Source organism: Pseudophryne corroboree, chromosome 1 (genome assembly GCF_028390025.1).
Source record: "Pseudophryne corroboree isolate aPseCor3 chromosome 1, aPseCor3.hap2, whole genome shotgun sequence".
NCBI lineage: Eukaryota > Metazoa > Chordata > Amphibia > Anura > Myobatrachidae > Pseudophryne > Pseudophryne corroboree.
The window spans coordinates 422,826,662-422,839,850 of NC_086444.1; the positions used below are offsets into that span (position 1 = coordinate 422,826,662).

General features: G+C 45.8%; 1 protein-coding gene across 1 annotated transcript in view; it reads left to right on the forward strand.

Moving 5' to 3' along the window:
• POLE (DNA polymerase epsilon, catalytic subunit) overlaps positions 1 to 13,189 on the forward strand; it is a 335,686-nt gene that overhangs the window by 224,811 nt on the left and 97,686 nt on the right. The window contains exon 26 of the mRNA XM_063913394.1: positions 5,829 to 6,043. Coding sequence (XP_063769464.1) covers positions 5,829 to 6,043 — 215 coding nt within the window. The remainder of the gene's footprint in view (positions 1 to 5,828; positions 6,044 to 13,189) is intronic.

Consider the following 13,189-nt stretch of genomic DNA (forward strand, 5'->3'; position numbering starts at 1 on the left):
ATCCTCGAATCCACCGGGATTCAATTCCTTCTCGCATTAGACATCACCCGTACTGCCAGAGGAATTATAAATTATAGGTATATCCATGCGCTAGCGAACTTGATACATAATATCACTAAGATGTATGACGACACCTTCAGGTATACGGGAAGGGAGTTACCAGCTTACAAGAAGGAACTGATTCAGCACAGGATGGTCCTAAATTATATCACAGCCGTGACAGGTGGGTACTGTGTTACTCTGGCAACTCAATATGGGGTGAAGTGCTGTACGTATATTACGAACAGCACTGATGATCCAACGGAGATTATCGATCAAAAGATGGACGATATCTTGCAGTTGAAGTGGGAGTTCAGGAGGAAACACAACCTTACCTTGGCGACTGTGAGTAATGAACTGACCGGCTGGGTCTCATGGTTGAACCCACGAAATTGGTTCTCAGGTTTAGGAGAGTGGGCTCAAAATGTTATTATGAGTGTAGGGAAGTTTCTCCTTTGTATCCTGGGAGTCGTCATAATTATTGGTTTGATATTTAGGTGTGTTCGAATTCTGACGCGGCGCAAGCACGGCACAAAGTTGATGAGTCTTAGGAGCGAGGGCGCTGTTATAGCAGCAGATTTAATTTATGACCCATCCATAGAGACAGTGTTATGATAAGGATTGCAAATGAATTTCATGGCCTGTTTCTTTCACCCGTTTTTCTTTTGTCTCCCCCTCTGCCCAGATACATCCATCCGGAAAAGACATCTGCCCTACCCAAAATGTTTATATGAATGTATTTTAGATATGTGTCTTATCTTCATCTCTGCAACCTCCAGTTAATAGCACACATAGTCGACAGGTGATATCCACATATACTAGCACTCACATATGTTTCCCCCTCCATGTATCATCAACTAAATGTGCACCCCATTTGTTTTAACAAGAATCCAAAAAGAGCTTGGTAGTGTTTGTTGGCACATTTACAGACCCTTGATACGGGATGAGAAGGATTTAATGTATACTTCGCAATACCTCGAAGCTTCTATAGAACATATACGGCACGATGATACATGCCCCTCAGACATGAATTCATACATACATGCTTTTTAGTATCCCACTAGGTCATACATTTCCTACCTACAACTCTCCCCCGACCATCCAAACTTCTGTAGATATTGTGTAGATATTTTTCTGTTTAGTGATTAGATAGTGGCAGTTATTGGTGACTGCCAAAGGGTGGACTGTCAAAGTCGAAAAATATTGCAGTACACACATCACGTACAACCTACACACAGATGGCCTCCGCGCGTGTACTTGTTCTGTCGTGCGTGCACATATTCGCAATTTGCGTATGGTCGCTCCCGCGCATTAGCGCGTGTTATGGGTATTTACGGTAGAGTTTGTGAACGCATGGAAAGCTATCAAAACACATTACATATTTAATCCGAATAGTGCACAATGTACACACAGCCTCCCTGCACCACATCAGAATGTAACAGCAGTTTAAATGGTTTCAGATTCACCTTTACAGAATAGGAGGGGACAGAACAAGGTTATAAGGTGGTGTTTGGTATCCAGCTGAAGGGTATTTTAAGGGTAACATTCCGGTGTTGGTTTGAGGAAGATCGCATGTTCCTGCGGATAGTTATGTGTAGGAGCAGAATATAGATTTAAACTGTATTTACTGTACATTATGTATGCGGCGGGAATCCAGAGGAGACCACCCACAAGAGCAGTTGGATCAGACATCGCCCACCTATTCAAACCGACCTATGACCTCTCCTGTACTGTAAATGTGCATCCCTGTGCCCAATGGACAAAGAGATTACAGTATCTATTGTATTTCTTTTTGGAAGAATTGTATAAAGAGAGCCTGCTGCAGGCCTGGTCAGACACAAGACTCACAACGTTATCTAACAGATAACGGAGGACCGGATCGGGAAGCGCAAGCGAATTCACTCACGTATGTACCATTGATTGTAGCCATTTACTCTGTTATATTGTATTGTATTATTTGTATTGTAACCCCCTTTCAGCAATAATACGCTGTGGTGTCGGAACCCAGCGGTTTAATTACAATCTGGTGTCGTGTCTTCATTGCACTGCTAAGGTTTAAAGTGAATTATCATTGCATTGCTGTAAAATGTTTAAAGTGTATCTCTGGGTGTGTACGCGCTGTGAGTACTTTGTACCGTCAGCGCGGCGTTTGTACGCAAAGTCCGTACACAGTACGGGACTTTGTACGCTAATAGCGGACAAAGTACGTAGAGTGTGTATTAAGTATAGCGGCCGCAGCGGCTCCATGGTAAAGTGTATTTAAGGTGTGTTTAAGGTATAGCTTTCATTCCTGTAAGATAATCAGCATTATCAGCCCATTCCACTAGGAAGGTGGGTTCTTTCTGGGCAGCTGCCCGGGGCGTCTCGGCTTTACAGCTTTGCCGAGCAGCAACTTGGTCGGGTTCAAACACCTTTTCAAAATTCTACAAGTTTGATACCCTGGCCGATGAGGACCTAATGTTTGCTCATTCTGTGCTGCAGAGTCATACGCACTCTCCCGCCCGTATTGGAGCTTTGGTATAATCCCCATGGTCCTTACGGAGTCCCCAGCATCCTCTAGGACGTAAGAGAAAATAAGATTTTAAACCTACCGGTAAATCTTTTTCTCGTAGTCCGTAGAGGATGCTGGGCGCCCGTCCCAGTGCGGACGACATATCGCAAGACTTGTATATAGTTGTTGCTTACATAAGGGTTATGTTTCAGTTGGATCAGTTTTGGACTGATACTGGTTTTGTTTCATACTGTTGACTGGTTCATATATTCCATGTTATACGGTGTGAATGGTGTGGCTGGTATGAATCTTGCCCTTGGATTTACAAACTCCTTTCCTCGTACTGTTTGTCTCCTCTGGGCACAGTTTCTCTAACTGAGGTCTGGAGGAGGGGCATAGAGGGAGGAGCCAGTGCACACCCATACCTAAAGTTCTTTTTAGTGCCCATGTCTCCTGCGGAGCCCGTCTATCCCCCCTTGGTCCTTACGGAGTCCCCAGCATCCTCTACGGACTACGAGAAAAAGATTTACCGGTAGGTTTAATATCTTATTTTAGGCAGGCTTGCTAACTGTCCCTAAACCCTACCTCTTATAAAATTAAGTGTACTGCGCTAAAGTTTAGCAGCTCCAATGTTTATAGCTCTTTTTTGAATAAGTTAGGCGCTAAGCCAGTGGTTTCCAAACTTTTTTGAATCACGGCACCCTAGACTATCAGATTTTTTTTCATGGCACCCCTAGGCCAAAAATTTCTAATTGAGAAATTTTGAAAGAAATATTACATTAAGTAGATCGCGTTTATATGTCATCCTTAGGGTCGGTTGTGTGGTGAGGGACAAGATTTGCTTCTGTTTGGCCACATATTTTATGACTGGCAGCGACCAGCACTGGTTTTGCCTATTATATTGACCATGAATAATTTGAATTGGTCCTGGACCACCAACCCAGGGCACCCCTGCAAGTGTCCCGAGGCACCCCAGGGAGCCACGGCACACAGTTTGGGAACCTCTGCGCTAAGCAGTGGGCTTGCTGATTGAACACACATGGAGAATGGTGTCCCTTTGAACGATGGTAAGGATTTTAGGCAGACTTGCTAACTCTCCATAAACCTATCTTCTTGTCCTTTGGCAACTGTGACCACAGTCTTTCCAAACTCCTTGCAGTCTCGCTCCCTGTTGGCTCCTTCCGTCCAAACCGGAATTTAGGCAGTACTCTGCTACGTTACTTCCGGGCGGCGTGATGTCACTGCTCTTGGTATCTTGCAACAGGGCACTTTGTCAAAGCCATCTTTTTATTGTAGTTTAACCATATATCCAAGTTTGGAAGTTTTTTTTTTTTCAAAGCCCAGTTTTATGAAGCTCTCTGGATACCAGGAAGGAGCGCTGACACCACGCCACCCGGAAGAGATGTATCAGAGTTACATATTCTCATAACTTCCATATTACACTACTACAAGAGCTCCATATTTACATAATAGTCCAGTTGTTTTGCTGGGACCAGCACGCTATAAACTTGACAAATGTAGAATCCTTCCTAATGATTGGAATAGCAATGTTCCAGCGCTTCATTGTCCCTGATAACATGGGCCAAAGAGGAAAATGTGTTTTTAATCTTATAATCCCCAGAAAGTGAAGTATTTGATGAGAACTGCATTAGTGATGATTCAACCTCCGATAACTCTTCCCTTTAGTGGCTACTGTAGTCCATAAAGTCTACAAACCATAAAAATGGAAGAGATGGAGGTTCTAACGGGAGCCAGGTCTATGCATCTAGCATGTAGGTTCTCAAACTCTTTCCTCAGGACCCCAAATGGTTCATGTTTTCCAGGGCTCCTCACAGAATCATAAGTGAAATAATTAGCTCCACCTGTGTATCTTTTCAAAATCTGTCATTCAGTACTGATTACGCCTCTGCTCCTGCTAGGTGCCCTTCAAAACATGAACTGTTTGGGATCCTGAGGTCCAAGTTTGAGAACCACTGTTCCAGCAAATAGGAAATCTTCGTACCAATTGCTGGGTCCTGATGGTAGTGACTAAGGTTACCGTATGTAGATTGCCTACAGCCTTGGTGTTTTCTCCTGTATTGGGGGCTCAGCACTCATGGAAACTATTCCTCCAGATGGTCAATGTGTTGCTGAGGGCAGATATAACTGCATTATCCTGTCTGAAACAAATGTTCATGTTTTTCAAGGATAGACTTTCTTTTGTTCTGTTCTCAACCTAAAGGCTCTGCAAACCTTTTGACTATGTATAGATATGTCCTCATACATCTTTACTGGAGTTGCACTAAACAGCCCATCATGGTACGCCAGGTCCTGTGAGGCTAGCGTTGGGCGTATTTTCCCCCCGAAAAATGCATCTTGAGCGCATAGTGATGTGACTAGGACACACCAGTGGACACTGCTGATTTAATTTGATATGCAACACTTGTATATCTGTATGCGACTAAGTCTCTAAATTTGCATAAAAAGTGCTACGATGCAGCGGCCGTGGCTTTATTCCATGCCAAGTTCCATTGTGCTTCATATACAGACTCAGTCACACACAGATATACAAGTGTCACATATCAAATTCCTCATTAGTCCTAGTCTCCTCATTAAGCCTAGTCACATTTTTGGCAAAAAGACACCCGGCACTAACAGAGTTGCATGGGACCTGCCTGCTCATTCATGCCAGGCATCACCTGCTGTGTGGCAGATTGAGGCTGGATGTATCAGGACACATCTGTAGTGTGTTCTAGATGGAATACATTGCATCAGGTATTCAGGTCCTGGGACTGTGGGATTGGCTGGAGATCCTAACATTTCCAAAAGAGTCTGCATTTAACGTTAATCGAGCCTCATTTTCAGCTCTTGAGCCCTCCCATTTTAGGTTGTCAATTCTCCTCATCATGTGTTCAGAGGTCATTACACTAACACAGTTCTTTTGTTATTTCTGATTGTGATCCTTCCATATCTTGGCTATGTCATACTGAATGTCAAGACCTTGTTGTGCCCCATCTGGACTCCTCTGAAGCTTTAGTAATGGATAAGCAACGTAGTACAAATTAATGGATTGGACAGTGGATGCCAGTATTTGCACTGTGTATCCCTAAATGCTTCCAAGAAATGGATGTTACAGTATGTGCAGCATAATTTGTATCATGTTTTCATACAAATGATGAGACCTTTTGGCTATTTTACACCCGTGTTTTTTTTTTGTTTTGTTTTTTTTTGGAATTACTTGATCAGATTTAGTGTCTCATTTGTTTTTTTGTGAAAATGCATCAAGATTGAGTGATTGCTTTCCTTTATTTTATTGCAGGCTGCTAACATGCCAGACACTGAGCTGTTTGAGCTGATTTCCGAGAATCGTTCTATGTCTAGACGCTTGGAGGACTATGGAGAACAAAAATCCACATCCATCAGTACTGCTAAACGCCTTGCTGAGTTTCTTGGTGATCAGATGGTTAAGGATGCTGGCCTTAGTTGTCGTTATGTTATATCTCGAAAACCTGAGGGTTCCCCAGTAACAGAAAGGTGACAGCTAATTAAGGTTTTGTGTGTACTTTTGTGTGTGCTCTGTTTTCATTACTTACCTTTTTATTGTTTTTAGAATAGATACCCTAGATCAGAAGTATTCAACATTAGCCCGCCAGCTGCTATGATACTATATAACCCAGCATGCCCTGCTAGTGGTTTGCTATTAGGGCATGCTAAAACTGTGGCATGGCATGCAAGGATTTGTAGTGTTGAATATCCCTGCCTTGATTGTGTGTTCTTAAGTAAATGTAATGTGTATTTGGGACTATAAAAGTTATTTTAATATATAAAAATCTATGTAGAACTACCCCTATCCATCATTGCCTAAGGGGCCCCATACACTAGAACGATAATACCCGATTTCATCCAATTTCGGGCATTCGGGCCGATATATCGGGTGAAATCGGGCATTTTGAATGCGTTTCCGATACGATCTGATGCGCGTTCCTCTGAGGGTCAGATCGGTTACCCTAGATCGTTAGTGCTGCACTCGTGATATGTCTGTTCCCGCAGGCATGGCTGGGATCGCATAAGATATATCGCATGCAAAATGTACCAAATCGTATGGAATCGTTTGAATCAGTCCTGGGAAGCTCCCGGGAGAGTTCAAGGGAGATCGCATCCGACTTCAGCCTCAGGCATATCGCTATAGTGTATGGGGGCCTTTAGCCTTATCTTGTTTATCACTCTGTCAGGACACTGACACTTTAATAATAATAATAATAATAATAAACATTTTCAAGATCCTTCCTCTCTGTGTGCAATAAGTTTCCGGATGCACAAAAAGTATTCTATTTACAAAGTGAACATTACATTTTTCCAAAGTAATTGCCAGAGGAGTCCATGCAAAGTTGCACACACTTAAGCCACTTGATGAAGCAAATATGTTTTATACATGCTGGTTGAAGGTCTCCACTGCAGCTTCCGGTTCCCCAAACAAATCCCATGCATCTTGCACTTTGTGGGAACACAAAGAAGTCGCAGGGCGCCAGGTCTGGACTGTAAGACAGATTACCAAGCACCTGGATGCATTCATGACCTGGAAATTCCACCATTTTCCTTGATTTGTGGGCAGGTACATTGTTGTGATGGAGAAGGGTACCACGAGCGCGAGTTCTTGGATGGCGCCTGGAAATGGCTTCAAGCACTTGTGGCAGGCATTCTTTGGCGTACTAGTCCTCAGTGATGGTGTGAGGCTACACGTATGGTGCGGTAGCTACATGACCACACTTGACCACAAAAACAGCCACCATCTGCTTGCCAATGCTGCGCTCACATTGGAACTTCTGTGGTGGCGTACCTCCAGTTGGGCTCCAGTGGGGTGACTGTTTGGCCTCGGGGTGGAAACTCTCTAAATGCAGGATTTATCGCCACTGATTATATCCCAAACAGAATTTGAGTGACCACATCAAACCTAGCCAGCATGTTGTGGTACCAAGTCACCGGAGTCTCCTTCTGCTTTCGAGTCAGCTGATGGGGCACCCAGCGTGCAGAAACTTTGCTCAGGCCAAGCTTTTCGTGGAGTATCAAACAGGGGAATCCCAATGAGATACCTATCTCCTTCTTTAAACTGGGTTATGTTTATCCTGGCATCCACCTCAACTATGGCCTGCACAGCATGAAAGTTGTCCTCTGTGATGGCGCACACAGGTCGGCCGCAGCCCACCTTGTCTTCGAGGGACCATCTCCAGCCCTGATATTCTGCAAACCACTCAAACACAGTGATTTGGGATGGTGCTTCCTCCCCAAAAGCAGTTTGCAGTTGGTCAGAGCACCCCTGCTGTCGCAGACCACTCTTGTCGTAGAATATCATGCCTCTCCAGTGGCCTCTGTTGAGCTCCATAATGAGTTTGAGAATGAAGTGAACATGCTGACTACTTCAGTGTGCAGTAGATACAGTTCTGTGCCTTGGCATTTCACAAGAACTTTAGTCTGAGATTACAGTTCACAATTATACAGTCAAATTGCACTGCACATCCGGAAACTTATTGCACGCCCCTTGTACAGTAGTTTCTCATACTACTTTCTCTATCGTCCTAGTGGATGCTGGGGTTCCTGAAAGGACCATGGGGAATAGCGGCTCCGCAGGAGACAGGGCACAAAAAGTAAAGCTTTAGGATCAGGTGGTGTGCACTGGCTCCTCCCCCTATGACCCTCCTCCAAGCCTCAGTTAGATTTTTGTGCCCGGCCGAGAAGGGTGCAATCTAGGTGGCTCTCCTAAAGAGCTGCTTAGAAAAGTTTAGCTTAGGTTTTTTATTTTACAGTGAGTCCTGCTGGCAACAGGATCACTGCAACGAGGGACTTAGGGGAGAAGAAGTGAACTCACCTGCGTGCAGGATGGATTGGCTTCTTTGGCTACTGGACATTAGCTCCAGAGGGACGATCACAGGTACAGCCTGGATGGTCACCGGAGCCTCGCCGCCGGCCCCCTTGCAGATGCTGAAACAAGAAGAAGGTCCAGAATCGGCGGCATGAAGACTCCTCAGTCTTCTTAAGGTAGCGCACAGCACTGCAGCTGTGCGCCATTGCCTCTCAGCACACTTCACACGGCAGTCACTGAGGGTGCAGGGCGCTGGGAGGGGGGCGCCCTGGGAGGCAATGAAAACCTATTTTTGGCTAAAAATACCTCACATATAGCCTCCGGGGGCTATATGGAGATATTTAACCCCTGCCAGAATCCGTTAAGAGCGGGAGACGAGGCCGCCGAAAAAGGGGCGGGGCCTATCTCAGCACACAGCGCCATTTTCCCTCTCAGAAAGGCTGGAGGGAAGGCTCCCAGGCTCTCCCCTGCACTGCACTACAGAAACAGGGTTAAAACAGAGAGGGGGGGCACTAATTTGGCGTTAAAAATATATAAAAAAGATGCTATAAGGGAAAACACTTATATAAGGTTGTCCCTATATAATTATAGCGTTTTTGGTGTGTGCTGGCAAACTCTCCCTCTGTCTCTCCAAAGGGCTAGTAGGTCCTGTCCTCTATCAGAGCATTCCCTGTGTGTGTGTGCTGTGTGTCGGTACGTGTGTGTCGACATGTATGAGGACGATGTTGGTGAGGAGGCGGAGCAATTGCCTGTAATGGTAATGTCACTCTCTAGGGAGTCGACACCGGAATGGATGGCTTATTTAGGGAATTACGTGATAATGTCAACACGCGGCAAGGTCGGTTGACGACATGAGACGGCCGACAAACAATTAGTACCGGTCCAGACGTCTCAAAAACACCGTCAGGGGTTTTAAAACGCCCGTTTACTTTAGTCGGTCGACACAGACACAGACAGGGACACTGAATCCAGTGTCGACGGTGAATAAACAAACGTATTCCTTATTAGGGCCACACGTTAAGGGCAATGAAGGAGGTGTTACATATTTCTGATACTACAAGTACCACAAAAGAGGGTATTATGTGGGATGTGAAAAAACTACCGTAGTTTTTCCTGAATCAGATAAATTAAATGAAGTGTGTGATGATGCGTGGGTTCCCCCCGATAGAAAATATGGGCGGTATACCCTTTCCCGCCAGAAGTTAGGGCGCGTTGGGAAACACCCCTTAGGGTGGATAAGGCGCTCACACGCTTATCAGAACAAGTGGCGGTACCGTCTATAGATAGGGCCGTCCTCAAGGAGCCAGCTGACAGGAGGCTGGAAAATATCATAAAAAGTATATACACACATACTGGTGTTATACTGCGACCAGCGATCGCCTCAGCCTGGATGTGCAGAGCTGGGGTGGCTTGGTCGGATTCCCTGACTAAAAATATTGATACCCTTGACAGGGACAGTATTTTATTGACTATAGAGCATTTAAAGGATGCATTTCTATATATGCGAGATGCACAGAGGGATATTTGCACTCTGGCATCAAGAGTAAGTGCGATGTCCATATCTGCCAGAAGATGTTTATGGACACGACAGTGGTCAGGTGATGCAGATTCCAAACGGCACAAAGGTGTATTGCCGTATAAAGGAAGAGGAGTTATTTGGGGTCGGTCCATCGGACCTGGTGGCCACGGCAACTGCTGGAAAATCCACCGTTTTTACCCTAAGTCACATCTCTGCAGAAAAAGACACCGTCTTTTCAGCTTCAGTCCTTTCGTCCCTATAAGAGTCATATCTGCCCAGGGATAGAGGAAAGGGAAGAAGACTGCAGCAGGCAGCCCATTCCCAGGAACAGAAGCGTTCCACCGCTTCTGACAAGCTCTCAGCATGACGCTGAGACCGTACAGGACCCCTGGATCCTACAAGTAGTATCCCAGGGGTACAGATTGGAATGTCGAGACGTTTCCCCTGCGCAGGCTCCTGAAGTCTGCTTTACCAAGGTCTCCCTCCGACAAGGAGGCAGTATGGGAAACAATTCACGAGCTGTATTTCCAGCAGGTGATAATTAAATTACCCCTCCTACAACAAGAAAAGGGGTATTATTCCACACTATATTGTGGTACTGAAGCCAGAAGGCTAGGTGAGACCTATTCTAAATCTAAAAAAATTTGAACACTTACAAAGGTTCAAATCAAGATGGAGTCACTCAGAGCAGTGATAACGAACCGAGAAGAAGGGGACTATATGGTGTCCCGAGACATCAGGGATGCTTACCTCCATGTCCCAAATTTGCCCTTATCACTAAGGGTACCTCAGGTTCGTGGTACAGAACTGTCACTATCAGTTTCAGACGCTGCCGTTTGGATTGTCCACGGCACCCCGGGTCTTTACCAAGGTAATGGCCGAAATGATGATTCTTCTTCGAAGAAAAGGCGTCTTAATTATCCCTTACTTGGACGATCTCCTGATAAGGGCAAAGTCCAGGGAACAGTTGGAGGTCGGAGTAGCACTATCTCGGATACTGTTACAACAGCAGGGGTGGATTTTAAATATTCCAAAATCGCAGCTGATCCCGACAACAAGTCTCCTGTGCTTAGGGATGATTCTGGACACAGTCCAGAAAAAGGTGTTTCTCCCGGAAGAGAAAGCCAGGGAGTTATCCGAGCTAGTCAGGAACCTCCTAAAATCAGTGCATCATTGCACAAGGGCCATGGTAAAAAAAATGGTGACTTCCTTCGAAGCAATTCCAGTCGGCAGATTTCATGCAAGAACTTTTCAGTGGGATCTGCTGGACAAATGGTCCGGATCGCATCTTCAGATGCATCAGCGGATAACCCTATATCCAAGGACAAGGGTGTCTCTCCTGTGGTGGTTACAGAGTGCTCATCTTCTAGAGGGCCGCAGATTCGGCATTCAGTTTTGGATGTTGGTGACCACGGAGGCCAGCCCGAGAGGCTGGGGAGCAGTCACACAAGGAAAAAATTTCCAGGGAGTGTGATCAAGTCTGGAGACTTTTCTCCACATAAATATAGCTAAGGGTAAATTTATAATGCTCTAAGCTTAGCAAGACCTCTGCTTCAAGGTCAGCCGGTATTGATCCAGTGGGATAAAACATCACGGCAGTCGCCCACGTAAATAGACAGGGCGGCACAAGAAGCAGGAGGGCAGTGGCAAAAACTGCAAGGACTTTTCGCTGGGCGGAAAATCATGTGATAGCACTGTCAGCAGTGTTTCATTCCGGGAATGGAAACTGGGAAGCAGACTTCCTCAGTAGGCACGACCTCCACCCGGCAGAGTGGGAACTTCATGGGGAAGTTTTCCACATGATTGTAAACCGTTGGGAATTACCAAAGGTGGACATGATGGCGTCCCGTCTGAACAAAAAACGGGACAGGTATTGCGCCAGGTTAAGAGACCCTCAGGCAATAGCTGTGGACGTTCTGGTAACACCGTGGGTGTACCAGTCGGTGTATGTGTTCCATCCTCTGCTTTTCATACCTAAGGTACTGAGAATTATAAGACGTAGAGGAGTAAGAACTATACTCATGGCTCCGGATTGGCCAAGAAGGACTTGGTACCCGGAACTTCAAGAGATGCTCACAGAGGACTTATGGCCTCTGCCGCTAAGAAGGGACTTGTTTCAGCAAGTACCATGTCTGTTCCAAGACTTACCGCAGCTGCGTTTGACGGCATGGCGGTGGAACGCCGGATCCTAAGGGAAAAGGCATTCAGGAAGAGGTCATTCCTACCCTGGTCAAAGCCAGAAAGGAGGTGACCGCACAACATTATCACCACATGTGGCGAAAATATGTTGCGTGGTGTGAGGCCAGGAAGGCCCCACGAAGAAATTTCAACTCGGTCGATTCCTGCATTTCCTGCAAACAGGAGTGTCTATGGGCCTCAAATTGGGGTCCATTAAGGTTCAAATTTCGGCCCTGTCGATTTTTCTTCCAGAAAGAATTGGCTTCAGTTCCTGAAGTCCAGAAGTTTGTCAAGGGAGTATTGCATATACAACCCCCTTTTGTGCCTCCAGTGGCACTGTGGGATCTCAACGTAGTTCTGGGATTCCTCAAAACACATTGGTTTAAAACCAGTCAAATCTGTGGATTTGAAGCATCTCACATGAAAAGTGAACATGCTCTTGGACCTGGCCTGGACCAGGCGAGTGTCAAATTGGTGGTTTTTTTCTCAAAAAAGCCCATATCTGTTTGTCCATTCGGACAGGGCAGAGCTGCGGACTCGTCCCCAGTTCTCTCCCTAAGGTGGTGTCAGTGTTTCACCTGAACCAGCTTATTGTGGTGTCTTGCGCCTACTAGGGACTTGGAGGACTCCAAGTTGCTAGATGTGGTCAGGGCCCTGAAAATATAGGTTCCAGGACGGCTGGAGTCAGGAAAACTGACTTGCTGTTATCCTGTATGCACCCAACAAACTGGGTGCTCTTGCTTCTAAGCAGACTTTTGCTAGTTGGATGTGTAATACAATTCAGCTTGCACATTCTGTGGCAGGCCTGCCACAGCCAAAATATGTAAATGCCCATTCCACAAGGAAGGTGGGCTCATCTTGGGCGGCTGCCCGAGGGGTCTCGGCTTTACAACTTTGCCGAGCGGCTATTTAGTCAGGGGCAAACACGTTTGTAAAATCCTACAAATTTGATAACCTGGCTAAGGAGGACCTGGAGTTCTCTCATTCGGTGCTGCAGAGTCATCCGCACTCTCCCGCCCGTTTGGGAGCTTTGGTATAATCCCCATGGTCCTTTCAGGAACCCCAGCATCCACTAGGACGATAGAGAAAATAAGAATTTACTTACCGATAATTCTATTTCTCGGAG